At 35.4% G+C, this 26,241-nt stretch overlaps 1 protein-coding gene across 4 annotated transcripts; it reads right to left on the minus strand.

The window, feature by feature from the left end:
* Nucleotides 1–302: 302 nt before the first annotated feature.
* LOC106877503 (heparan sulfate glucosamine 3-O-sulfotransferase 5) lies at nt 303–25,989 on the minus strand. Of its 4 annotated transcripts, none has more exons than XM_014926431.3 (2): nt 23,659–25,827; nt 303–7,992 (listed from the first exon to the last, which is right to left on the minus strand). In XM_014926431.3, the coding sequence occupies exon 2, from the start codon at nt 7,966–7,968 to the stop codon at nt 6,931–6,933; it is 1,038 nt and encodes a 345-aa protein (XP_014781917.1). In that variant the 5' UTR covers nt 7,969–7,992; nt 23,659–25,827; the 3' UTR covers nt 303–6,930. The 4 variants fall into 4 exon arrangements, 3 of the variants coding, with proteins under 3 accessions (XP_014781917.1, XP_014781931.1, XP_089214601.1); XM_014926445.3 differs by having other exon boundaries at nt 23,817–25,780; XM_089358475.1 differs by lacking the exon at nt 23,659–25,827 and adding an exon at nt 9,842–9,953.
* Nucleotides 25,990–26,241: the final 252 nt, after the last annotated feature.

A 26,241-nucleotide genomic window follows, 5' to 3' on the forward strand; every position in this document is an offset into this window, starting at 1 on the left:
TCACATGATTTTGGCAGGAACAAAATGAATGTAATTTGGCCATTCAGGGATATTTTCATTCATAAAATATGTGAAGATGCTCACAAAAAAAGCAACTTTTTACTGTTCAATGTTCTGCAAATGATGGAAAAAATGCAAAAAGGATATATATATATATATATATATATATATATATATATACACACACATACACACGCACACAGATGCACACATATATATATATATATACACACAACATACATATATACATACATACACAGTATAAATGCAATGAACAATAAAAAAAGACAACACAGGAGGGGTAAGGTATTAGCTTAATGTTTTAATGGGAAGTGAAAGTGTCAATGTTTCAGGCATTAGTCCTTCATCAGGAGAAAACCAAAAGCATAGAGTGAGTGATGAAGAGAAACAGCTGGTAAGAGAGAAAACATATATAAACAGAAAAGTGGTTTGGAACCAGGTGGGAATGAAGTTCTAGGAGGAGAGAGAGCAGGTGTGTATGTGTTGGTATAGGTGTGTCTCTGTGCCTGGAAGTATAGTAGCATAGGTTAGTGGGGATGTATGTAAGTGTTTTATGTGTGTGTGTGTGTGTATTATATGTATGTATATATGTGTGTGTATATCATAAGAATTTATGTGTATATTATATGTATGTATATATATATATGTGTGTGTGTGTGTGTGTATATTATATATGCATATATAATATATATATTTATGTATGTTTGTGTATATGCATATATATATATGTATGCATGAATATATATATATATATATATATATATATATATATATATATATATGCATGCACGTACATACATACTATATATATATATAGTATGTATGTATATATGTATACACACACACACACACATCTAATATAGATATTTTTCAAAAAGATCTTTTAAGCAATGCAGGTGAGGTGTTAGGCAAACTATGCCAGGTGATGCCAACAAATAAAGACAAGAAAGTATTGTATCACCTTGCATAGGTTGTTTATAAGATTTCTCTTATATTTCAGGAAATTTTCCCCTTATCAAATACACCAGAACGGCCTGCCAATAATGATAATTTTTCTCTGAACTCTTGCATTATTTTCTATCATATATTTGATAAGGGGAAGCTTTTCTGAAATATCATAGAAGCATTAGATAGCCTCTATAAGGTGATACAATATCTTGCCTTGATGCTATTGGCATCACTTTACATATTTTACCCAAATTTTCTCACTTGCATTGCTTAAAGGTCTTTTTAAAAAGTATATCAGTTGCATGTACTGGTTCCAAGCTTTGGTACAAAGCTAGCAATCTTGGAGTTGATTACATCGACTCCAGTATTCAAGTAGCACTTATTTTATCAATCTCCAAAAGATGAAAGGCTAAGTCAACCTTTGAACTTGAAATGTAAAGATGGATGAAATGCTGCTAAGCATTTTTGCCTGGTGTAGTAACAAATCTGGCTGCTTGCCACCTCATCATTTACATATACAGGGCTGGCCAAAAGTCACCTGACAGTAAATCAAAACCATTTAATTCCAAGGTTTATTTATGTTTAACAACTGAATGGATTTAATAAAAGCATCTAAATATGAAACATCAAGGAAATTGTTCAAACTGAAGTCCTTAAACGACACCATTTTTCCAAACGAATAAATAAAACTGAATATTAAGTACTTATGGAATTTTGATTTACTGTTGGGTGACTTTTGGCCAAACCTGTATTACAATATTACGTATATTACATTATTCTTTTGTATATATATAATGTGTGTGTGTGTGTGTGTGTGTGTGTGTGTGTGTGTGTGTGTGTGTGTGTGTGAGTGTGAGTGAGTCTATAGGAAAAATACAATTCCAGAAGGTAATATTCCGGAATGTTAGACAGTCATCAACAAAATGCCAAAAACCAATTTGTAACAAGCTGATTGGGGAACACCAGCAAAACATTCTTAAAACAGGATCAATACAAATTGGAGTCAATCACAAGGGACGGAAGTTGGTTGAATGAAAAACAACCAATCAATTCAAGAATGGATCTTGATAAATATTAATAGAAAAAAAATTTCTGAAATTCTAAAACACCATTTGAATAACATCTGCAGGGTTCATTATGAAAAAAAAAACACAATATTTACAAGGCTTTCATTTTTGCCTCTCAGCTGTGACAAACAAAGAAAAAAAAATGAAGAAAACAAAAACAAAACAATGCTTTAATAGTGGAGGGAATACAGAACGTTTTGGTAGGGTTTTGGGTGTGGTGGGCATATCTAGAAGCTATTAGTTCAATGTATGTGTGCGGTTTTTATCATAGCCAATGTATTCTGAGTCATTGGTGAAAATATAAACTGTATGTGTATATACCCAGCTCTATCTCAAAGCCTTTATATGGTCTGCAAAGCAGCCAAAATTCCATCACATCCTTCTTTGCTGCATTTAAAAACAGGAAGGACAAACACTGCATATGTTCAAATGTGTGTGTGTATGTACATGTATATATATGCGTAGTTTGTGTGTGTGTGCAGAGCCTGTGAGAGAAATTTTGTAATGTGGAATGAGGTTGTTTACAAGCCTCACTTGGGAAGTGGGTAGGGGACCTCTTACTCCTCCTCCTTCAAAAAAAAAAAATGCATGTGGTTCCTTTTTGGATCTCTGGGTCTTTGGGACTTGGACAGGAATAATATATCTGCTGAGCCTTTTCGCTTATAGTCCCTGCACATATATATATATATATATATATATATATATATATATATATAATTAGGATAAAGTCATTATTTAATGATTTATCAGTGGTCAGCATACTAAAATACCATAATGGTTAATCTATATTAAAATTATAATAAGGGTGTTGAATGATTACAATACCAGTCTGCTAGAAATAGACATACATTCGGTATGTTGCCACTGATGACTGGAAAGGGGTTTTGATAATTCAAACCATGAAATCAATAGATGTGGTACTATCCAAATTATTTTATAAATCCTCGCTTATGACCTTGTGTAGTGGAGTAATAATCTAAGTGGTTCATAGACCATTTGGGGTCTATTTCTAGCAGACTGGTGTTGTAATTATTCAACACCCTTATAATGTTTAATACTCTTTTCGTTGGATTGCATGTTCATTTCTGTTTTTGCCCTCTGAGATTTTATTTTTGATCTTCTCTATAAATGAAGCTATTTCCTCCGTCTGACTGCTTTTCTTTCTGCAAAATGGAAAATTACATTGCGGAACAGTTATTTTAATGAGTTGTAGTTATTTGTCACCCAATGAGATACATCTGCACCACTGGATGCTCCTGAACCAGTTGTTAATGTCCCACCCAAGAGGAATCGATGCTAGATGTGTCAAAACAATTGTCATGATTAACAATAAATTCTCATATATTCCATCTTCTGTCTTTCATTTATTATATATATTTATATATATATATATATATATATATATATATATATATATATATATACAGATTGATAGATAAATAGATGGAGTGGTCAGGACTGGAATGCCTTTGATCATAGTTTGGCTTCTTCATAGTTCTTTAAACTGTAAGAAATAGCAGACATCTCTCTCAAATCCCAATCTAGTATCTGAAGAAAAGCAGAACATGTTGACTAATGTCCTTGATACACTTAGGATGAGAAAAAGGCAGAATAGTCAGGTGTGCAATCATCATCATCATCAACTTTTAATTTCAGTCTTCCATGCTGACATGGGTCGGATGATTTGACAGGATCTGATGAACCCTGTTTTGGCAAGATTTCTATGGCCGGATGCTCTTCATAATGCCAACAACTTTACATAGTATACTGGGTGGTGCATTTTTCATGGCACCAGCACTAGTGAGGTCACCATGAAGCCCACAAGACAAAGATTGACAGAGTTGGGCAACAGTAGTGAGAGATGCAGCTTTATGCTAGGAGACAGGAGGTTGAGGTATGAAAAAAAATGGGGCCAAGACAGTGCTATAGAGGAACTACATAGTTACTTGCATAATATTGGGTTGTCCGGAAAGTTTGTGCCAATTTATAGTAGCTTACCTTTCGACTTATTTGCCATGAAACCACCTCAATTCTGGGAATTCTGTTCAAACTGTTCTTAAGCGACACCATTTTTCCAAACGAATAAATAAAACTGAATATTAAGTACTGTTGATTTACTATTGGGAATTTGATTTACTGTTGGGTGACTTTTGGCCAACCCTGTATTACAATATTACATTATTTTCTATATATATAATGTGTGTGCATGTGTGTGTGAGTGTGACTGAGTCTATAGGAAGAAGGTATTTTCAAGTTAAAGGAAAGATGGAGATGTATTGTGCAACAAAATGGTTCATATTTGGTTGATTAAAAATGTAATGGCAAGTATTTATTGACCTTTTTCTTTCCTTTAAAAATCGGCATGAACTTTCCGAACAACCCAATAGAAGAGTGGCTGTAATACACATAATAATAGGAATAGGAGACCAGGCCTTTTCAGAGAGAAGATTGAGTGCTGACTAAGCAACAACTACAATAAAAACAACAAAAAAAAAATGCTTCAGTAATGTAATAAGCAAACAGTAATCTCATAATCAAAAATAATCTGTTAATTATTTCATATTATCTGGAATGGAATAATTAGCTTCGTTATTAATTCATTAGGACACAAATTATATTCAATCATAATTTTGTCACTCCTTAGCAATAGATTTCAACTTTTTAACTCTTTTGCTACTAACCCCACCCAAGAATGCCTCTGGTTTTACCATACAAACTTCCTGCTTTTAAAATGATCTAAAAATAAAACCTTCCATCAGAATTCCAGGTTAATTTACGTTCCAAACATCAGATTGACCTTTTGATACCAACACACCTGAGACAGCCCCTAGTTTTAAAATACAAATTTCTTGTACTGAAGTGATCTAAATTAAAACCATTCATCGAAATTCCATATTAATTTATGTTCCAAATACCAGATTAAGAATGACAAAAGTTGTTTTACTAAATCCCTCATTTTTTGAAAATCAATTAATACAAAGTCAGTGTTATTTTGTTACCCTACAGAAATAAGGTAACAAAAGGGTTACTCATCCCTGAACACTGCAGAAGATATTAGTCATTATAATCACTCATAGAAGAGAGAAAAGAGATGCAGGTCCCTTCACAGGTTTTGAACCACAAATCTATCACTTTGTAGGTGACTGTGTTACAAAGAATCTGACATTATATTATTTGTAATTAAGACCAATTATTTCAACAGGATTAATTTATCTCTGCAAAATAATTCAGTCATTTTGTCATTTGTCTTTAGCATGATAAGATACTTTACATATCCTCAACATAGTGAGACATCTCATCTTGATTCGATGTTCGCATTAAAATCCTAACCGTTAATTCATCATAAAAATTTCTTAGAAATCAACCAGGGTCTTAGAGCTTCAGTATAATCTGACAGATTTACTGTTACTGCCTGTGTACACATACATCAATTGTATGTGTATGCATGCATATATGTATATTTTGGAGTTTACCACACACATCGAAATATATACATTATCTATGTGTCTACATTTCATGGTATGTACCATACACCTGAAATGTTTAGTGTTATAAATAAACATTGAAGATAATTACGGAGATGTACTTGCATAGTAAGTAACCTGAAGATAATTGAAGATAATTGTTTCACTTAATATTTGAACACAATAAACATGACATAATTACGACTATAAATGATCTTGACATTTTGACAATCTACAAATATAAATAATCCAGCCAAGCTGTTACTACTCACTTTTAACTGTTATAATTTAATCCCAGATCAGGCCTGATCTTGTAAGCCTAATGATCAAAGCTTATTCCAGCCATCACATCAAGATCTTTCCAGACAGTGTATTTTGGAGTACTTTATCCAATGAATCCTTCCTTTTTCAAGACAATAGTATGTGATTTGTGTAAGATTGATTATGACTTCTCATAGGCCTGATGAACATATAGAGGCTACATTGCTAGATTTCTAGATTGCAACATTGGATTTTGGGTTGCGTTCCCTGTAGCTTTTACCACACAAGAAATTCTACAAGAATACAACTTGGCAAAGCATGGGGTACCATACTATAGCAGTAACATGATTTTGAGCTGTAAGATAGCACCATTTAGCCATTTTAGAAGAGCTGCTTCATTCATAATTTTAGTTTTAGGGTCAACCATTACTTTTAAATGCATCTTTACATTTTTATGTCGTATTTATTTCAAACATATCGTTTAAAGGTATTGTATGTCTAACTTTCGTTATTTAGTATAATGTTCAAAACATTATGTTTCATTACCCTTGTTTAATAATGACTGCCCTACTAATATCAGAATTAATAACAGCAAATTAGATTCACAGAGTTCTGGAGGCTATAGAATATCATGTTATTTTGAATTTAGATGCAATAACAAGGACAAAATGTTACCATGATGTTTAGAAAGCGAAGAATATTTACAGTGCTGTCTGATATGTTATAAAAAAATATTTAATGATTAAGATGAAAATAGATTTGATTTCAGTGGATGCAATATAAAAAGCTGAATCTGATATAAAACCTGAGAACTTTAGAAACATGCAACTACATCATACATCTGTCAGCACAAGGGCTTAGTGGAAGCGGCCATATTGTTGATTAGTAACATTAGCTGCCTGCATAACGAACAAACAATTTATATAAAACATTTAGAGGAGGCTGTATATAATAAATAACTTATGGCAAGGATGATTGAATATAACATATGTATGTGTATATATGAAAAGAAATGCATAAAAGAGATGCATCAGTGAAGCATTATGAGGATAAGAATATAGGATACAAGATAAACTCAATGTGAAAGCTGTTGCGAATAACCAGGATGATATCTACTGTATAGTAATATATATATATATGTCTGTGTGTGTATAAAAGATGGTGTAATTTTACCAGTTTTCAAACCTTCTAGAAATCATCTTAAAAAACATTTCATTATGCGGCCGGAAAAAATTCCGTAGTTTTGTTTTCACGTACTCCTGCACTTTAACATGTTGCCGTCCTTTAGAGTCTGGTAAACATCGATTAATGAATCCCCTTATGCAGTAAAATTTCTTATCAGGGTCAAAATAATAGTCCTTTTCTGATATTTTGTGCTCTAAATGGAGGAATTTTTCAATTTCAACAATTTCCTTAAATGGATTATGCCGAAAATTATCTCCATCGACAATATGGATTTGTGAAAGATTAAAGTATTTCAGCCAGTTGGCCATATGTTTGTCATACAGAGAACGTTCTGTGGCAGCAAACGATGGGTTTACCATTTTTGTGACTGGGTCAATTGCAAGTTCTTCAAATGCTGGATATGAAGAATTTCTGACCAATTTACCCCAAATTTGGGTGTAATCAGAAATGGTTCTTTCAACAGGCTCACGTACAATTAAAAGCAGTTTAATGGATTGGTTCATTTTTTTCACAGATTCTGGGACATGTTTTTTTACAAAATAAGCAGGGGTTTTCTCGATGGTTATCTGATTTGGGAAAGAATACGGCATGCGTTTCCTGTACCAATTAAGGCCACGCTTGTAATTGTTATCAAAGAAATGAACTTCGGTTGAAGCAATAGCAATGTTGGGATGAATGTCCAGAAAATGAATGAGAGCCCCCGTACCTCCTTTGCGAACTCCGATAATAATACACTGAGGGAGATACCTGCTCGTGTGGGGGTAACGATGAAATCTGTGGCGGATCTTGGGACGAATGCTGTAGTCTTCATGCTTAATTTCCTCAAATTTGGGCAAAGTTTTGATATCTGTTCCAAAGTTGAATAAGTAATTGTTGGCAAAGAATGTCTGAGCACACGTAAAAACGATTAAACCAACAGCACAAATGGTAAAAATGATGAGAGTCAGTTTCTTGTATTGATTAATGTAAAACTGATTGGTCATCAATACGAATATATTGGTTGCCGTGGTTTTGCAACTCATGGTACAAGAACAATATCAGCATAGCTGAAAAAGAAAATGAAAAAAAGAGAAAGATTAAAGAGAGAAGAAAAAGAAGTCATGGATTACAATCAGTTAAAAATGGTTAGAATTAAAGGAGGTTTTAAAAATTTCCTAATAGCCAGGCACAGGTGTGACTGTGTGGTAAAGAATTTGCTCCCCAACCATATGGTTGCAGGTTCGGTCCCACTCTATGACACCTGGGGCAAGTGCCTAATACTGTAGCGTTGGGCCAACCAAACCTTGTGAGTAGATTTGGTAGATAGAAACTGAAAGAAGCCTATTGTATATGTGTGTGTGTGTATGTGTGTGTGTATATATATATATATATATATATATAGGCGCAGGTGTGGCTGTGAGGTTAAAAACTTGCTTCCCAACCACATGGTTCCGGGTTCAGTCCCACTGTGTGGTACCTTGGGCAAGTATCTTCTCCTATAGCCTCGGACCAACCAAAGCCTTGTGAGTGGATTTGGTAGATGGAAACTGACAGAAGCTGGTCGTATATATAAATATATATATATATATATATATATATATATATATATATAAATATATATATATATATGTATGTGTGTGTTTGTTATTTGTGTCCGAGTTTGTCCTGCCACAACCGCTTGACAACTGATGTTGGTGTGTTTATGTCCCCCGTAACTTAGCAGTTCGCCAAAAGAAACCAAGTACTAGGTTTACAAAGAATAAGTCCTGGGGTCGATTTGTTCGACTAAAGGTGGTGCTCCAGTATGGCCGCAGTCAAATGTCTAAAGGAATATATATATATATATATATATACATACATACATACATTTATTAAAACTGCAAAACCTCCACAGATTGTTCTTTAGAAGTTCATAACAACTGCCCGAGGGAGAGTAAGAGCTTTTGTGATGTCTTTGCAACTTTAATATAAAAGTATATTACTCTACCTTTGGTATTTGAGTACTATTTTTTTCTACTTTGTTTTGCATTTATGTGCTTACTCATGTGTGTATAAATATAGTGTGTGTGTGTGTGTGTGTGTGTGTGTGTGTGATAAATATAGTGTGTATACATATAGTATGTGTGTATAAATATAGTGTGTGTGTGTGTATAAATATAGTGTGTGTGTGTATATAGTGCTTGTGTATAAATATAGTATGTGTGTGTATAAATTCAGTGTGTGTGTGTTTATAAATATAGTGTGTGTGTGTGTGTGTGTGTGTATAATTATAGTGTGTGTGTATAATTATAGTGTGTGTGTGTGTGTTTTCCCCCATGACTGTTTGACAACCAGTGTTGTTGTGTTTAAGTCCCCGTAACTTAGCAGTTCAGCAAAAGAGACCAACAGAAAATAAATACTAGGCTTCAAAAAGAAGTACTGATTTGTTTGATTGAAATTCTTCAAGGCAGTGGTGCCCCAGCATGGCCACAATCTAATGACTGAAACAAGTAAAAGAAGACAAAAAGAAAAGAATAAAAGTAAACTGACTGTGGTAACCGTGACGAAGATGGTGATGATGATACTGATGGTGATAATGGTGATGATTGTAGTGGTGGTGATGGTGGTGCCGCAGCTGATGACCGCGATGATGATGATGATGATGGTGGTAGTGATGAGGACATGATGAAAATGATGATAACATAGATAAAAGTTGTAATGACGAGTGTGATGGTGATGATATTGATGGGGGTGGTTGTGATGATAGTGATGGAAAAGATGATAGGAAGGTGGCTATGGCAACGATAACGATAATGATGATAGCAATTGTAATTCTAAAATATTTATAGTCTTCATTTCGAGTAATTGCGCAATTTACCAATTTTTAAGAATTGGTTTAAAAGTATTCTGTTTCAAAGCATATCAAGAACATATCACCTTGCCATTGGAAAATATTATTCTGAATGTTGGCACAAGTGCAGCTGTGGTGGTGAAGAAGTGAGTTCACTCCCTAGCCATGCTGTTTCAGGTTCCTGAAATTTTAATCAGTTGGGCACATTAATATAATTTTACTCAAATACTTTAACAGAGTAAGAAGATGGAAGAAATTGATGTAATGATGGCATTGTTCAATTAAATGGAGCCGCTTGAAATGGTCGTATTGCATCACTTCTTGATATTCTGTTGCTTATTTTGATTTTATACACACACACACACACACACACACATACATGTGGGTTTATGAATAGAGAGGTCAACATGTAATCGTTTAATGTATATCTTTTTCCCTGATAATATTTTGCTCATAACTTATAAATGCAAACTAAAGCATAAATTATGTAATGAACACAAATGGAAAAGCCGTAGGAAGTAAGAACTATCAATTTATTAATAAATAATTATTAACTTTCAACTCTCCATTTTCTTTTCTATTAATTGAACATGGATTATATATATATATATATATATATATATATATATATATATATATATATATATATACATATACATATATATATACATATACATATATATATACATATACATACATATATATATACATATACATACATATATATATACATATACATACATATATATATACATATACATACATATATATATACATATACATACATATATATATACATATACATACATATATATATACATATACATACATATATATATACATATACATACATATATATATACATATACATACATATATATATATATATATATATATATATATATATATATATATATATATATATATATATATATATATGAAGGTGCATGGCTCAGTGGTTAGAGCATTGAGCTTGTGATCGTGAGATAGTGAGTTCAATTCCCGAACCAGGCTGCGTGTTGTGTTCTTGGGCAAGACCCTTTATTTCATGTTGCTCCAGTTCACTCAGCTGTAGAAATGAGTTGCTACATCACAGGTGCCAAGTTGTATCAGCCTTTGCCTTTCCCTTGGATAACATCGGTGGCATGGAGAGGGGAGGCTGGTATGCATGGGCGACTGCTGGCCTTCCATAAAACAACCTTGCCTAGACTTGTACCTTGGAAGGCAACTTTCAAGGTGTAATCCCATGGGTAGGCTGTGAGAGAGGGAAATATACATACATACACACATGCATATTTATATATATCTGTACATGTATATATATACATTAGGGTGGAGTGTTTTTTCATGATTTTTGATTTTGTGATGGGGGGTAGCGTGGAAAAGTTGTGAATGGACATCAAAATAACTGGTATAAAATCTTAGAACTCTGCGACAAGATGATCTGTCTCCACAAATGCATCATAAAATGGAAAAAGTGGGAAAAAAAATGCCTCTATTTATATATTCGTTTCTACTCTAGGCATAAGGACCAAAATTTTTGGGGAAGGGGGCCAGTCAATTAGACTGACCCAGTATGCAACTGGTACTTGATTTATTGACCCTGAAAGGATTAAAGGCAAAGTTGACTTCATTGGAATTTGAACTCGGAATGTAAAGACAGACGAAATACTAAGCATTTCGCCTGGCGTGCTAATGATTCCGCCAGCTTGCTGCCTTCCTCTTCTTATTTATTAGCAATAAAATACAGTTTCCATTGCATCTTCTTTGGATAACTTTTAAATGGCTGTGATGAAATTATTCTAAAATACGACTTCAACATGTTTTTTCTGTGACTTCATCTTCTGCCTCCACACGGAGGGACAAGAGTGTACTGAAATTTAACATCTGCATGAAAAGTTTTCTGAATTCAATAAATTACAATATTTATGATATTTTTGTATATTTTGGGAGTAAAAGCTAGGTACAGATTATGTAAGAGGTCTGTTGGTAGCTTTGTATTATTGAAAGATTTCCATGAATGTAGCTGATATTGTATATATAATAATAGACAGAAAGAATGAATGAACAGGCAAAAACATCTGGTTTCAATTCAGAGAATGGAATTTATAATTTAACTCTAACTGTTGAGTTGTTACAGTGAAGTTGTTGGAGTAGAAAGTTTTCTATAAATAATGGACTAAGAAGGTCTGATACTGCCAGGTTTACATTACATATTGTGGCACTCCGTTGGTTACGATGACGAGGGTTCCAGTTGATCTGATCAACGGAACAACCCGCTCGAGAAATTAATGTGCAAGTGGCTGAGCATTCCACAGACATGTGTACACTTAATGTAGTTCTCGGGGAGATTCAGCGTGACACAGTGTGACAAGGCTGGCCCTTTGAAATACAGGAAGAAAGAGTGAGAGAAAGTTGTGGTGAAAGAGTACAGCAGGATTTGCCACCAACCCTTGCTGGAGCCTTGTGGAACTTTAGGTGTTTTTGCTCAATAAACGCTCACAACACCTGGTCTGGGAATTGAAACCACGATCCTACGACTGCAAATCCACTACCCCAACCACTAGGCCATTGCACCTCCACTTACATTACAGTATGAATGATGTCAAAGGAAAGAAACTAAACCTTTGTGTCCCCTAAAGACAATTCTGTTCAATTCAGTGTTACTTTGTTACTTAAGTCAGATTTATTCTGTAGTACATTTGGGGGTATTGATGCCAAAAAGTGGCATCAGATTTGTCTTATCAGGTCAAATTAATTAATGAGCTGCGATTTTGATATAAAAATAACAATATTAACCTTTCCAAAAACCAACCAATCTAAGACAACCTTTGGTTCTATAATTCAAACTTCCTGTTTTAAAGGTATCTACACTAAAACCTCCCATTAAAATTCCATGTTGGATTATGTTCTGTGAGGATGAGGTGAACCGGAAGGAAAGAACAGTGACATCAATGGCCAAGGGGCTCCACCAGAAGAGGAAGAGGGAACAAGGAAATGAGGGAAGTAGCACCAGCATGGTCCTCTTTGGCCTCACACTACATGTTCCAAACACCAACTTAATGACAGTCATTTTACTAAAGTCTTCATTATCTTCAAAATAAATTGAAACAAAAGCAAAGTATTTCAGTGGAAATATAGTAACAAGACAGTTAAGCAGACCTATGTTCAAAGGCATCCCAGTCATGACCATCCAGTCTTTGCTTTTTTAAACACAGTGAATCTCTGAGTACATCATCCAATAATGGTGGGGTGTGATTGAATCCTTTTGATTCCAACCTGTCTGAGACTGTCTGTGGTTCTATGGTCTGTCTGAGACTGTCTGTGGTTCTATGGTCTGTCTGAGACTGTCTGTGGTTCTATGGTACAAACTTCCTGTTTTAAAGTGATCTAAATTAAAACCTTCCATAAATCTAGAGGGAGGGGCAGAGCCCATAACCCTTACAAGATCTCTAAGATCAGTGAGGTTGTAGTTGTTCATGTACTGGTCAACATCTGCAGGTAAAGACATGAACAAGGAAGAGGAGATCCGAGCTGGATGATGTCCAGGGGATGAAGGATTGGGAAAAAAAAATGGTTAGTACAGGAAGAGGTGGAGTTGGATATACCAAAATTGATGAGAAGTGGAGAGATGAGTGAGTTGGAGGTCACCATCCAACTCTGAGCAACAGAAGTCATTAAGTTGAATAGAAAGACAGAGAGAGGAGATAACACCCCTGAGGGTCAGGTTGGAGTGTGTCAAAGATGGAATACCAATCAGTTGAGTGACCTTTCTCTGGATGAGGTCCAGGGTGTCAGTGTGTGTGTGTGTGGTTGTGTAGCAGCAGCAGTAGCAGGTTCCTAGATGTGGGGGAAGTGCTTAATTGGGGGTCTCACTTGGGCCTTGCAGAGTGTTAGCAGTAGTTGGAGGCTGGAACATCTTCTGGGCCAAAAGGAAGGAGCTAGTCTTTGGGATCAGTCCTTGCTATGTTAAGGATGTGCTTTCGCCAGAAGAGATCTTCAGTTAAAGTGGGGTCTTTAGCTTTAAGCCATTCACCATTCGTGTTTCGAGGTGATGTGGTGTTTTCTGGAGTTGTTTTGATGTTAAAAGAGAAAATGTTGGCATGGCCCAACTGGAGCAAGCTCTCAAGGTTTCCATTTATGGAATCAATACAAACTTGGTATGTGGCATCTAGGTTGTATGTGGATGATTCATGGTTAAGAAGGAATGAAAAGTTGTGTTGCATGCATGAGAGTGGATGCTGTTGAGTGTGGTGAGAAGTAGGTCATTGGCACATAGATGGAAGAAAGCAGTGAATAGAACCACACCCTGGGGAGCGCTAGAGTTAATTAAAAACTGGGGTACAAAGAACTCCATCAATATAGGCTGCAATGGTATGAGCTGATAAGAAGCTACAACTCTAAGAGATGAGAGGTGTTTATAGGTAATAAATTTTTGACAGGAGATTTGCATGCCAGAATATGGTCGAAAGCTTTGATGTTGTCTGAGGCAAAAACATTGCTTTCATCAAACTTCTGTACAGTGAGAGCCCACAGATGAGAGATATAAACAAATAGGTTTCCAGTAGACTTGGCTCTGTGGAAGCCATACTGGTGGTCACATGGAAAAGAGAGGAATTCAATGGCATTGTTACTGACTATTAGCTTGGAACAGTATTTGTGGAAACTGGGTTCTCGAGGTGGTCATTAAGCTCTGCAGTAATTTTGGGAGCTGTACTTTTGTGATCATTTCTAACAATTTGCCTAAGAGTCTGACGGCCCCTATCTGAAAGTTTTGGCTTTCTTCCGGAGTTTTGTTTCAATGAGGAGGTTTTTTCCCCTCTTTCTCAAAGGCTGTCATTACTTTTGAGACAGATAGGCCAAACATTTCGGCCGTTTTCATTACACTGGCGCCTACCATACGAGCACCAACAATTTGACCCCTTTGAAAGTCCGATAGATCTGTCATTTTAATTAATTTTAATTGCCTTTTTCTGATGATATCTGAAAAGAAACAGCAATTTTAGCAAAACATTGCTTAATAAACAACACTAATAATAAATAAAAAAAACCTAAAAATAAACAAGCTTTTGCCGGTTTTATAAATATTTCAAAATTATGATGTTATGATACTAGCTGTTTCTGTTATTTTATCCAACCCCTGTATATATATATATATATATATATATATATATATATTGCTTAGCAAGCCAAAACTTTGAAGTCACTGTCAATGATAAATTTGTACTCAACCAAACGTATTGAGTAATTTCAAGTTAATGTAAAATTGTTTTAGGTGTTTTTGCTCAATAAACACAAACGATGCCCGGTCTGGGAATCGAAACCGCGATCCTAAGACAGGGAGTCTGCTGCCCTAACCACTGGGCCATTGCGCCTCCCTCAAGCTGGGCATATCCGGTTTAAATAATGATAATATGTATTTAGAAATATATCTCAGTAGTGACCATATTAGAAAGAAGATTTTTCTTAAATCAAATATCATTAGTTTTTGATATAAGAAATTCATTTCACACACACACACACACACACAAATTCATAGATGCAGTGTCTCATACACTACATTTCAGCAAATCTAATCTGCAACTTGATACCACAAATTACTTGATAAATAAATTAACCCTAAACCAGGGTATTTAAAGCTGTGACATTAGTCTACATGGTGAATAGGGAACAGAGTTAACCGTTTCATAAATATCACATCAAACAAACACATTTTTAAATATATAGGTGCAGGAGTGGCTTCCCAACCACATGGTTCCAGGTTCAGTCCCACTGCATGTCACCTTGGGAAAGTGTCTTCCACTATAGTCTTGGGCCAACCAAAGCTTTGTGAGTGGATTTGGTGGACGGAAACTGAAAGAAGCACATCATGTATATGTATGTACATGTGTGTGTGCCTTTGTCCTCTACCACAACTTAACAACTGGTGTTGGTTTGTTTACATTCTCATAACTTAGCAGTTTGGCAAAAGAGATCAACAGAATAAATACTAGGCTTAAAAATAATAAATAAGTCCTCATTGTCGTTTAACGTCTGCTTTCCATGCTGGCATGGGTTGGACGGTTTGACTGAGGGCTGGCGAGCCAGAAGGCTGCACCAGACTCCAATCTGATCAGGCAAAGCTTCTACAGCTGGATACCCTTCCCAATGCCAACCACTCCGAGAGTGTAGTGGGTGCTTTTACGTGACACCGGCACGAGGGCCAGTTAGGTGGTACTGGCGACGACCACGCTCAAATGAGATTTTTTTACATGCTACCTGCATGGGAGCCAGTTCAGCAGCATTGGCAACGACCATGCTTGAATGTTGTTTTTCATGTGCCAGTAAGGTGACATACTGGGGTCAATTCATTTGACTAAAAATCCCTCAAGGCAGTGCCCCAGCATGGCTCCACCCAAGTGACTGAAACAAGTACAAAATAAGAATACCCATATGTGCCCCTCACCCTGATTTTGTTTCTTCCATAACTTTTGGAAAAAAGGATATTTTGGAATGAGATTTTCTACTAATACCTTACAGATGGTGTACGTTATGATTATATCACAACTTGATGTGAAGAAAAGAAAAAAAAAATGGTTGGTGGGCACACAAATTGACACATGTCACATATATCTATACTATAAAAGGCAATTTTTCTGTGTGTGTGTGTTTAAAATTCATACATTTACACAATTCCAAATTTCTTCGATTAAACAATCGCAATTAATATTCTAAATACAATTTGTTAGGTCACTGTGTCATTTTTTCACTCCAAAAATTTCCTAATAATGAATAAAATCCACAAAACTACAACAGTAAACATTTTCTCCCTAATAAAATTTCCTCTTTCTAATACAGATCCTTTCAACTCCTACTTTCTCTTATGAACCTTTACGATCAATCCAACAACAAATACAAAAAGATCAAAACTGAAACAATCACATTTCGATACTGTAATGACAGATACTAAAACTACATAAAAAATTACTTTGCCCCTCTAAAATTAACTATTTCTATTCCTCTTACACATCGTTTCAATTGCTACTTTCTCTTATGAACGTTTACGAACGATCCAAAAAAAAGACAGAGAAACGAGAGTGAGAGTCAAATAAACAGACACACTACCAATCATACGTAAATACACACATATATATGTACCTATGGTTACCAATGACCTCATTCCAATTTGGCGGGAATTGTAAGTTTACTTTCCATTTCTAACACCGTCCTTCACCATCGAGACATCTTTCTCAAATACGATCAACAAACATTTATTCCCTACAAACTGTGAGTTTTTTTGAAAATCTTTTCGTAAATCTTGAGATTAACACCCGCATCATTACCTACCTAACCCTAACCCTAACACTGTAGTGAAAATCGTACGGGTGTTAATCTGAAAATTTAACAATCTTTTTTAAAACACTTTTACTTACTAACATCTTTTTTATTTATTGTGTGTGTTGCCCATATATATATATACACTTAAGGCTTAGTTGTGGGTTGGGAGTTTGATCGGCAGAGGTCATTATTATTATTATTATTATTATTATTTATTTATTTATTATTATTATTTAAAATTTTTCCCACAACGGCGGCTTCGGCCAGGTGGAGAATAGTCGATTATATTGACCCCTGTGTTCAACTGGTACTTATTTTTAGACCCCGAAAGGATGAAAGGCAAAGTCAACTTCGGCAGAATTTTAACTCACACACTCATACATACAAATATGTCATTGCTGGGGAAAGAAAGCAACCGGTTTAAAAAGACACCAACAGACTGCAGCAATTCACCACATTCCAGAAGCTGCTTTGAACATAATGCAAAACGGTGCATCATCATCTACTGCCCAATCTGATAGAATTCTGGCAGAACTGTGTAGCAACAGATCGCCAGCAATTGCTTCATCAGAAATTGCCGTCCTACCTATCAAGGCAGCGCAAAAAGTTGTTTTGCACAAGCATTTGTATAGCCAATTAGACGGATGAAATTTACGTACACTTAAGAATGTTACACAAAACAGCCTTCAGACTTTCCCTATTAATTTCGTCTTTTGAATTATGAACATATTTACATCATAAGGGTTTTTTCATTGTAAGGCTTTCTTTTTTAGTTGATTTTCACCTAGCAAGACTTATCGTAGATGGCGTAATAAGTCACACATGGACAACGTCGGGTTATACTGTTAGTATATCTATAAAATGAAACTTGAAATTTTGGTAAAAATTATGTGATGTGTGTCAGTATGCATGTGTGCTCACCCACCAATTTCTTTTCACATTAAAATCTGATATAATTGTAATCTACACCATCTGAAGAATATTTGTAGAAAATTTCATTAAAAATAATAGCCATTTTTCTGGAAGTTATGAAGGAACATAGTGGTGGTGGATGAGATCAGTGGTGTAGAGATGGGAGGGTGGTATGCATGGGTGACTGCTGGTCTTCCATAAACAACCTTGCCCGGACTTGTGCCTCGGAGGGTAACTTTCTAGGTTCAATCCCATGGTCATTTATGACTGAAGGGGGTCTCCTCATCCTCCTATATACATACATACACACACACACATATATATATAGATAAAACTTACTTGGAAAAGGATGCGTGGCGCTCGATCATATAATAGTATAAATAATATATAAATATATGCATATATATTATTTATATATATATATCTTAATATATAAATCTGAAGTTGTGTGTTTGTGTGAAGCCTTTTTGAAAGTTTATAGAAATCCACATTTTCCACTTTTTCGTAAAAATTTTTACATCAATGGAATTTTCTCGATGTGAACTTTCCAGTGCAGTAATTAGATTTTTAAAATTCCGGGAGATTTGACTGTTGTTTCTAGCAACTTTTATATTTCATCCCTTCTACCTGGAACGTCATTCTTACACACGCGCTCAACATAAAAATATAGAGAGTAAGAGTAAAAGAGGGAGAGGGAGAGAGAGAGAAAGTGATACATACAACGTCATAGATTAAACTTTCATCTCAGTATTCTTTACCTATTTTTCATAACATAGATACGTAAAAACACACACAACCACACATACATGACCTGTGACAACAACATACACATTGCTCTCAATCTCTATTCATTTCTCCCCCTCTTCCTCTCTCGCTCTCTCAAACGTATGTGTATACGTTTGAGAGAGCGAGAGAGGAAGTAAACACAATCATTCACATCGTGGTATTTTACAAAACATTGATGGCATAACTACAGAGTTGTATCCCCCAACTTTGGGAAGGTCATAACTTTCATAAAAATGAATATTTTTTTAATGAAATTTTCTATGCATATATTATTTATTATGTAGATTCCAAATATACAAAAATTTTCGGTGAAAGTATTTTGGAAGGGGGTGGGGTACAATATTCGGAAATTCCACTTAAATTCCCCTTAACTTCCAGGAAAATGAATATTTTTTCATGAAATTTTGTACAAATGTACCTTGATGTATGTACATTTCAAGCATGTAGGAATTTTGAAGGAAACAACTGCAGGTTATTTTTGAGAAGTGTTCCCCACTCGGTGGTGTTTCGGAGCAAGTCGTCTATATTTGTTTCATTTTTCTCTATTATGTGCTTATGTGCATCCTTAGATTTCTAATGAAGTAATAGGCAGTGAAGAGAAGCAGTCATAAGAAAACTTTTAACTACCCCTATTCCTTTCTCTCCCCCTCTCTACCTCTTCCTCTCTCGCTCTCTCAAAAGCATACACGTGCAATTACACAATCATTCAGTAAAATATAACTCATGTTCGTCAATGTTTTGTAAATTTACCACGATTTTCACTAGGGTTAGGGTTTTAGGGTCAGGGTTAGGGTTTAGGATTAATGTTACGGTTACGTTTTTTAGGGTTAGGGTTAGTGTTAGGATTAGGTTTAGGATTAGGGTTGGGTAATCGTGCGGGTGTTAATCTGAAAAGTTACAGATATGTGAAAAGTACCGACCCTGCCATCTATTATAACTTTTGTTGTTCTGTTTAATATATACATAGATTATGCCTCCAAAGAAGAGAGTTTGCTGGGGAAAGACAGCAACCGGTTTAAAATGACAGCCACAGACTGCAGCAATTCACCACATTCCAGTAGCTACTTTGAACATAATGCAAAATGCTGCATCAACACCTTCTGTCCAATCTGATAGAATTCTGGCAAAACTGTTTAGCAACAGATCGCCAGCAATTGCTTCATCACAAATTGCCATCCTAGCTCCTGTGAAAAGGGATTACCCTGCTATGTATAATTAGGGCAGCGCAAAAAGTTGTTTTGCACAAGCATTTCTATGGCCAATTACACGGATGAAATTTACGTATGCTTAATAATTTTACGCAAAACAGCCTTCAGACTTTCCCTATTAATTTCATCGTCTTTTGAATTATGAACATATTTACATCATAAGGGTTTTTTCGTTGTAAGGCTTTCCTTTTTAGTTGATTTTCAGCTAGCAAGACTTTTCGTAGATGGCATAATAAGTCACACCCGGACAAGGTCGGGTTATACTGCTAGTGGCATGGCACATAAAAAGCACCAACCAATGATTAAACAAATGACTGAAATAATATATATATATATATATATATATAGAGAGAGAGAGAGAGGGGATATAGGGATAAACAGCTAGATAAGAGACAAATAGATAAATAGAGATAGAGAGACAGACAGATAGATAGATAGGGCTTTTTATTTGCTACTAAATTAGATATTTAAAAATATCGAAGGTCATTTATATTAATAACACCTTAGCCAGTATTTTGTAATTCGACACTTTATACAACGAATTTTCTTCATATCAGTCTCCGACTCAAGTAAATTGCTCAAAATTATTGTTTTCAGTGTAGGCCCGTTCTGATCCAAGAGTTCAAACCACGACAGTCTCGCCTTATTTTTATTATTATTATTTTAATTCTCAGATAGTCCGGACGCGCGCGCGCGCATGTGTGTGTGTGTGTGTGTGTGTGTTTTGGCCTGCTTTTAAAGTAAGCCCACGGGAGTCTTTTGTGGCAGGTTTGTGTGAGATTCGATTCAACTGGTAGGTACTACTATTATTTAACATTTCAGCAGGGTTGCTTTTCCCCCGCCTTCCTACCAATCTGCAGATGATAGTAGTAACACGAAATCCTGCCTGGTCTTTCTGCCAAAACACGAACTTATTTGCATAATTGTACAAGGTCGACGGCCGGACGTTAATCATAATGGATTTCAACCAGTAAACCGTGCCTCATGAATAAATGTGCGTGTTTGGGGCGGGGGTACGTGCGGGTGTAAAATATATATATATGCGTGTGTGTATTGGTACAAATGCATGTGTAACTGGGTATTGGTGTTTATGTATGTACGTGAGTAAAATGTGTACTGGTGTGTATGCATACAAGTGTGTGTATACGTTTGATCTTTCTGCCAAGGCACGATCCTATTTGCATAATCGTACAAAGTTGACGGCCTGAAACTAACTATAATAATGCTATAGTATCATAGATATATTGTGGTTTATAAATTTATTCATAAATTAAAGAATTATTAAATAAATGAAGGATTTCCTTTTCGGAGAAAATCGACTAAAGATTCTTTGGTATATACTAATATACTTTTTCGAAATTGGTGATATGAACTTATAAGTACGCAAGTACAAGAATTGTTACATTGTCGGACAGAATTCTATGTGATAACCGTTCCGGTGATGCCACCGCGGTCAATTTTATCTGTGCACCCTTTAGGGATCGATAAACTAACTATCTGCAACGAGGGGTGGTTCTTTTTCTCTCTGTTAGTCTTTGTTCCTGGAAGGTCAGACTTGGAGGATAGATTCTGCTAGGTCTAAAAAAAACAAACGAAAGAGCCCCCCCCCCAAAAAAAAACCAAACCCAAGCCACGCCAAAAATCGGGTCGGCACCCCGCCTACGACACCATCAAGGCGTTGAATGCCCAAAGAATGGTAAATAAGAACTTGGGTGAGCTCACTGACTATTCCCTTCCACGCAAAATGCTGGCCTTATGCCAGGCAGAATCGTTAGCGTGTCGTACAAAATGCTCAGCGGCATTTCGGCCGTTTTTATGTTCTGAGTTTAATTCTGCCGAGATCGACTTTGCCGTTCATTTTTTCGAGATCGATAAAATAAGTACCAGTTGAGTATTGGGATCAATGAAAGCAACTTAACCCTTCCTTTAAAATTGCTGGCCTTCTCTTATTATCATTATTATTATTCCATGTTATATTGTTGATGTTTTAGAAATCGATAGAGGTGATTTCCTTGGTGCCAGCTTTGCCAACCGTAAAATCAGCGAAGCAAGTCGAATAAAAACAGGGTTCGTTCCGCTACTTGAACACGCTCAAATTTAGTTATTTATTTATTCAGATTGACATTTAATTATTATTAATTGACGAACCATTCAATAAACAAATAAATAAAGCGTGGAATGGGAAAAGCTAAATCAAACAAGAAGACAAAGAAAACAAGACATAATATAATGCTGCCTTGTGGAAGACAACACAAAAGACAGAATGGAAACATTATCGCAAAAAGAGAGGAAATAATGCGTGTTTGAACTAAATAAATACGCACTGACGTACGCATGTATGTGGAGATGTGTAGAATATTCCTCTATGTATGTGAGTGTAATAATATTTATATATTCACGTGGAAAATGATGTGTAAACAAGAATAAACAAGCGTGGAATCAATGTAACGAATCAAATAGACATGGTTCGCTTCTGCCCAACACACACAAATCAACATTTCCAACTCTACATTGGTGCTTTATTGACATGGGAAAGCTGAAAAAGAAAGGAAGGAAAAACACAGCAAAATGAGATAAGATATAACGGAGGCAACCCTATACAATAGAGTCGGAAATTATCTAGTGTACCAAAAACTGTAATTTCTTAGGGTGTGTATATTTCATTCATTGCAGATTATAATTCTGTTCCACCCCAAATTTCTATATTTTGCGGGTCTGGTTGGTGGTGCCCTATCTCTTTATAGTGTACTTTTTTTTTTTTTTACTTTTATTTTCTTTTCACCATTTCATTAGATTTACGTTTTAAACATTTGAAATTATGATCCTTCAAAAACATCCCTAACTTTTTACAACATCAATTTCTCTCCAATCCTCCTAAAATAAAATAAGAAAAATAAAAAAATATCGAAAATGAAAAATTACGGAAAAAAAGGTGGTGGTGGTGGTGGGGACAAAATTTCCCCCACCAACTGTTAATTTTCTTTTCTTTTTTCATAGAATCGTAATCTGTGGTGCTTAAAGTATATAATAACCACCAAAGAAATTAGTTTTTGGCGTATTGTATTATTTCCGACACTATTGCCTGGGAACGATTTATATATATAAATTTATATATATATATATGTGTGTGTGTGTGTGATGTCTTGCAAATGATAGAGCACAAGAACAGGAAGAAAAAAATAAAGAGGAAGAATTTATGCAGTTGCTTCTCACTGCTACCAAATCTATAAATGACACACAAAGACAAATGTACGCATACACAAAAACATACATGCATACATACGAATCAACGTGTTCGCACACAACCAGCCTGCTAGAGATAGCAGTCACATCTTCGAACCGCACATTACACATCTTTAAAAAAAAAATCGAAAAGAATAAAAGATACGATAAAAGGATGCATGAGATAATGTAGTATGAGAGACACGACGATTGAAATAAATAAAATCAATATAACAAAACAAATAAATAAAAAGATGGGATGGTCACAGGTGGAATGCATTTGACCAAAAGCATAGTTCGATCAAGGATGACCAATATAGCTTAACAACAACAACAACAATACATACGCGATCACATTATACGAATGTGTATATTTATAGATTTCTATGTATTTATATTGACACCAAATTAAATTGAATAAATAAACGGTTTGGAAGCGATAATTAAGTTATCCTTACCTTTTGCAAAAAGCCAAAGTTAAGTGAATCTTAGAAGTTGCATATTGAGAAACACCGAGTTATTTTATATAGATTTATATATATCTATGTGTGTGTGTATTATTATATGCATGTACATATAAATAGATTTATATATAAAAGTATAAATATATACACACATGTATTGGCAGCGACATGATGGTTGGCAAACGACAATAACAATGGCCAGAACTGCTGTTGTTCACCAGCTGAAGAATATAACATCCTCGTCATAATTTTTTCGCATCTTTTGTAGAATATAAATCCGTCTTGTAAAACAATTCTTCATTCTAACTCCGTCTTTTTCCGTTTTTCTTTCTTTCTTTCTTTCGTGCTTTCTTTCTTTCTTTCTTCTTCTACTACTAACAATAACAAACGGGTGAGTGTAGGATAATATGTAATGACTTTTGCGTCAGTCTTCGTTTCTTTCTGCTTTTCTTTCTGTTTCTGCTACTGGTGTTGATGTTGGTGTTGATGCTTCTGTTGGCCTGGCTTGCAGGGTTTCCGGCCGCGGTTTCCATTTAACGTAAAATGTGTTATTGTCTTGGAGTGAGAGAGAGAGAGAAAGAAAGAAAGTGAGTGAAAATGTGTGCGATAGAGCGAAAGTGAGAGAGAGGGAGTGAGAAAAAAGGAAATCGAGAAGGGAAGAGGAGGAGGAGGAGGAGGAAGAGGAGGAAATAAAGAATTACTAGAGTCGACTCAATTAGTGAATTGCTATTCTCAAAGAATGGGAGGAACTAGCTAGGTGGATGCCGGAAATATTTAAATAATATAAACAGTTATCAAGATTCTCATACAGTTTGTATAATTAGCGGCAGTTTTTAATGTAGTATGGTTTCTAGTTCTCAAAGACACGAAGGTTTCTGCAATTCTGAAAAGAGTTGTAATAGTATTGATAATGGTTTGTTGTTTAACCCCAGGTCAATTCTGATCGAGCAGGCCTAGAATGAGAAATCATTCTAACTGTGACCATCTCACCGTTTATTTTTTTTCATTTTATTCTTCGGAATTTTTTTTTTTTACTATTGCACCAGTCTCGCGAAACGGGTGTAAATCTTTGGTTGGAGGACTTTCGGAATCGTTTTGATTATTTCATGGAGAACGAAAAGGGCGGAGTATTGGGTGGTTGTTTCCTTCTCTGAAAGAATTTTTTGTCCCAAGAATTTATCATTTTATATCTTCCCCCACCCCGATTCCGCGCCCTTTTTGATAGTACTAACTATTACACCCGTTTCACAAAACGGATGTAATAGTAATTTTTTTCAAATATAGTATTTATCTGTATTAAAAAAAAAAGACTAGAATAATTTGAAATTTTGCTTCTATTTATAACAGGTGACCGTGTATAGCATCACATGCGGGTTAAATAACAAAGGTTATTCGTTGCTGTTTTAATGAATATTATCTATTTATTTTGAAGAAAAAAAAACTGAGTGATACAACATGTATGTGTATATCATAGCTGAAAGACCATCGAAAAGCGCCCTTCGACAAAAAAGATATGAGGTCAGCTGAGAATCGAAACAACATCCACAAACGACATGGGGTAGCACTTGCAATTTTTGTCGTTGTTGTGTCGCCTCCAGTCGATTTTAATTCATCAGTTCTACCATAAAAGATGTTCCAGCCACGATCGTTTAGTCTTTTTATTTTTTTCTCAGATATATCGAGCATAACGTATTATTGTTTTCATTTATCTATTCAACAGGGCAAGCTATAGCTATGACTTGTTTCACAGCTTCTGAGACTGGTAGGTAGCAGGGGCGGGAGATATCCTTAAACCAAAGCCTGGCCTGAATGTGTGCAACAGAGTGGGACCCCTATTTTAGTTCGAAAAGACAGAGGACACACTGGACCTAATAGAGTTGTAGGTGGGAGAGGAAATCGTCCCACAGTTCCGGAGGACTTTTAAGCTGAAAGCCACGGATAATTTCCAGAATTCCTTCGTCTGATAGTGCTCATAAGAGGTAGTTCGAAATAATCTCTACAGACATGGTCCTGTCCGAGATTCACGTACAGCGATGAAACCGTTCTGCACACACTCGTCCTGTGTTTGGGCACCGAGCCTTCTGGGGGTGGTGATGGTAGCGATCTAAATGTTATTTAGATATGTAGCTCAGTGTAAAACATTCTCTCGTGACATTTTAGCTGTAATAATAAGAATAATTTGTAGTAGTAATTAAAATATGACTGCATTTAAATCAGCGGCTGTAAATGACACGGGTGAAAGAAAATATGTATGAACATATTTATATTATGTGCGTGTATGTGTTTATGTGTGTGTTTGAGTGTGTGAATATATAAAGGCATGTGGATGTGTTAATGTGTATGTATGCGTAAATGTTTGTGTTGTGTGCGTGTGTAAATGTGCATGTTGGTGTGTATACACATGTTCGTGCATAAGTATATGCATGTATAAATGTGTGTTGGTGTATATGCATATGTATGTGTGCAAACGTGTCTTGGTGCATATGCCTGTAAATGTATATTTGTGTGTGTGTGTGAATATATATATATATATATATATATACTCTTTTACTTGTTTCAGTCATTTGACTGTGGCCA

The sequence above is a fragment of the Octopus bimaculoides genome, chromosome 10 (assembly GCF_046866305.1).
Source record: "Octopus bimaculoides isolate indiv1 chromosome 10, ASM4686630v1, whole genome shotgun sequence".
In the NCBI taxonomy this organism is placed as follows: Eukaryota; Metazoa; Mollusca; class Cephalopoda; order Octopoda; family Octopodidae; genus Octopus; species Octopus bimaculoides.